The sequence below is a fragment of the Pteropus vampyrus genome, unplaced genomic scaffold (assembly GCF_000151845.1).
Source record: "Pteropus vampyrus isolate Shadow unplaced genomic scaffold, Pvam_2.0 Scaffold816, whole genome shotgun sequence".
Taxonomy (NCBI): domain Eukaryota; kingdom Metazoa; phylum Chordata; class Mammalia; order Chiroptera; family Pteropodidae; genus Pteropus; species Pteropus vampyrus.
The window spans coordinates 156449-160190 of record NW_011889597.1 but is presented as its reverse complement, the minus strand read 5'-3'; the positions used below and the strand labels follow the sequence as shown (position 1 = coordinate 160190).

General features: G+C 33.6%; 1 protein-coding gene across 1 annotated transcript in view; it reads left to right on the top strand.

Annotated features, from left to right (window-relative positions):
• Nucleotides 1-2934, top strand: part of AS3MT (arsenite methyltransferase) — a 9428-nt gene extending 6494 nt beyond the window's left edge. The window contains 6 exon segments of the mRNA XM_011385841.2: nt 775-906; nt 995-1002; nt 1218-1332; nt 1335-1372; nt 2809-2845; nt 2848-2934. Coding sequence (XP_011384143.1) covers nt 775-906; nt 995-1002; nt 1218-1332; nt 1335-1372; nt 2809-2845; nt 2848-2912 — 395 coding nt within the window. The 3' untranslated portion in view covers nt 2913-2934.
• The last annotated feature ends 808 nt before the right edge of the window (nt 2935-3742 follow it).

The window sequence follows — 3742 nt, the reverse complement described above, 5'->3', positions numbered from 1 at the left end:
AACAAAAAGTTCTTATTTTTAAAATAAATTATATTAACTTTTTTCTTATTATACAATAATAAATGAATATTGTTAAAATGTTGGAAAATCCAAAAAAAAAAAAGAAATTGCAACTAATCATGTAGCCCAGCAATAACCTCTTTAACATTTTAATACATATCCTTTTAGTTTTTCTTTCTGTGTGTGTGTAATAGAATTGGGGCATGCTTTTTATTGAACTTAGTATTCTAATTTTATTTTGCATATTTCCTAAGCCTAGAAAATTTTAAATATGCTTTAAATGTTTGTGTTATACAACCAGACCTATACTTTATTTGACCATTTCTTTATCATTGATCACTTAGATTGTTTATAATTTGTTGATGTAATAAAAAAACTGTAAAATGCCTTATGAACATTAATAGTTGTTTTAATAGCCGATCATTATGATATTAATCTGGAGCTAACAAGCTATTTTGTAATTTCTCTTTTATGCCTTTTTACTTACATAGTATAGTACTTTCTAGAATGTGACCTAATACATACATGAATATTATGATTGCAGCTGGATAGGACTGCTACATTGGTGACTGTCCTGAAGAATGGTTCCTAGAGATCATTAGCTAGCATACTCAATTTTAACCTTGACTTTCTGGACTTTGGGGGGACATTCAGGTGGTCCTCTATTTCTAGGACCTATGTTTTAACTAATACCATATCCTAATCAATTATGTAGAAGAGTAATTCCCTGAATACCTAGTTGTATTGATTGGTCTGTAATTTTTCTATTTTTAGGTGAGTGCCTAGGTGATACTTTGTACTGGAAGGACCTTGTCATCCTTGCCCCCAAATCTAGGTTCTGCCTTCCACGTTTGGTCACTGCCAGTCTCATTATGATTCACAACGAGGAACTAGAAAGAGTGATCGGTAAGAAACAACAGCAGGGAATATTATAATTATACCCTGAATGGTTCAGATTTAGTGATTAGCAAATGTCTACTGAGTCTCATTGAAGGAGACTGTGTCATCTGGAAACTTCCATGTTTATCTCCTGTTTAATGGCAATCTCCTAAAATTTGGTATTTAATAATGCACTTTGAAGTTATTCAGTAAATGGAATGAGGTGCCTAGAAAGATAATTGATGGCATGTAAAGAAGAAAATCATCTTTATAATATGTATGCTCTTCATCTGCTGAACAACCCAATAGCTGTTCGAGTGCTAAAGATGAACCATGAGAATTCTGTTTTTAGGTGACCATCATTCTGTTTCTGAACATTTTGCCTTTTCAAGCTCTCTGAGACAGGACCAGACAAAAGATGCCAAGTTATTTACAATGGAGGACTCACAGGACATAAAAAGAACCAATATTTGATGCAAATTTCACATTTAAGGTAAATAAAAATTTCATGACTTCTGTTTTTATCCTTACTCCAAGTACCTTTTCTTAACCTTGCATTGCTTCTCACTTTGTGTGTGTGTGTGTGTGTGTGTGTGTGTGCGCGCGCGCGCGCGCGCGCTGAACCATTGAAAGTAAGTTGCAGATACTATGATATTTTACCTTTAAATATTTCAGCATGCATCTCCTGAGAATATTCTCCTGAGTAGCCACAATACCATTACCACACCTGAGAAATTTTATTTGTTTTATGAAAAGCATCATTCAGACATCAGATTAATAGAATTATAGGAAAGCAGAATGGAAAAAAACTCAGAGTACTGCATAATAGTATTTCAGTTGTTTAATTGTATCACAGAATTAAGGAATTGTTGTGTTTAATGGTGACACATTTAGTGGTGACATTTCTACTGTTCTTTGTAGAGTAGGTTTTGTTTCCTTAAAATGGAAAAGTGCAGGCTTTGGAATCAGATACCTGGTTTCGAATTCTGGCTCCATTATTTATTACTTGGGTCAACTTGAATAAGTAACCAAAATTCTTCGAGATACAATTTGCTCCAGTGTAAAAGCAGAGATAATACCTACTTTGCAGAATTTTTATAAAGGTTAGCAATAATGTAACAAAACATTTGTACATACATTCGTACATGGGAACTCAGTAAAGAGAAGATACTGAGTTATTTTTTTTCCAAGATGAGAGGATTTTCTATTTCCTTCATTTTTTTTTTGTTCAGATAACATCTTCAAATTTCTTAAATACTTCCTGGTGCAGTGAACCCATTAATGCTTTTCACCAATACACTGCCCCATGATGTACTGCCTGATCCAAAAGAGTCACAGAATTGGAGAGGGAAGGGCTTTTGAACCCATTGCTCTGGCCTAGTGGCTTTCAAAAAAACATTTTTAATAGCTAAATTATTTTTTAAAGCAAAGTCTTATTTAAAACAGTATTTACTCTGTGTCAAGCATTGCTTTACATAACCTCAATATATGAAGGGATAAAAGCAGAGTTTATCTGATCAGAGCAGGGGTTGTATAGATCAGAATCTCCTGTGCTCACTCCTGGTTCCCAAGGCATGGGCCCCTTACACACTTCCCAGGCACCCTGGGACTAATGGAAATACACTTTAAAAACCACTAGTCCAAAGCCCTCATTTTAGTGATGAATAAGGTGAAGCTCAGAGAGCAGTGGATTTCTATAGTTGCCTCTGAGCAGCAATGAGTGTCCTTTCTTGCTGATTATGTCACTAGTCAGTTCTATCCAGAAATAAGCATGAAACTGACAGCTAGGTCTGAACACGAGTGAATTCCATGTCAGAAAGTGTTGTCTTTTATCCTGAAATGCCACTCAATAGTAAAACTTCTGGGTGTTTTTCTTGTATTGAGGCTAAAGTGGCATTTCTTAAAATGTGTTTTTCATGCACCTTTCAGGTGGGAGAAATTGTCAAAGTGAACAAGGAAACAGCAGCAATCTGAAGAATTCACCATCTGACCAAGATCTTCTGATCAGACCAATTGGAGAGAAGTTGCTTTAGAATCAAAGGCTTGTTTTCAATTCTCGACCCTCAGAGAACCATTTAAAAAGTCATTATGCTTGCCACAGACCACTAAGGCAAGAAACAGATCATTATTCTTTTAGTTGGTCATCATAAATTTTTTCTAGCATATTTGTATCTATAAAATTATTTGAATTAATTTCATAACTTCATTTTTTCAATTCTGACAGTAAATCAGAGATTCCTGACTTGCTGCATCTGTGAACGGACATTTGAGCATCCGTGAACTCCTTAAAATTATATGTGTATGTGTGTATTTTCTCAGGAAGGGGTCTATTACTTTCATCAGATTCTCAGAGAGGTCCAGATACAAAAAAGGTTAAGAGCTACTTGGAAAAAAATTATTCAAATTAAACATACCTATTTTTAAATCTTTTAACAGAGATAGTCAAATTGCCCTCCAGGGAGATTGTACCAGTCTATATGCCTACTCACAATGTATGAGAATAACTTTTCCCTGTACTCTTACTAATATTAAGTATTCTTTTAAAAAATCTTTCCTTGTCTGATAGGCAGAAAATAATTTGTTGTTTTGTTTTGCTTATATTGAACTTTTTGATATATCTATTGACTAATTATATTTCATCTATTGTGAACTTCCTATATGATTCCTTTAACCATTTTCCATTAGAGTGATATTTACTTTTTTATTGCTCTTTAAGAAATTGTCTATTATATGTTGCAATACATATTGTCTATTATATGTTTCTCAGTATGTCTTTTATCTTTGATTTGCTTTTTTCCCTGGATAGACAGTTTCAATTTTTATGTAGTAATTTCCTTTATAGTTTCTGCTTTTGATGTTATGA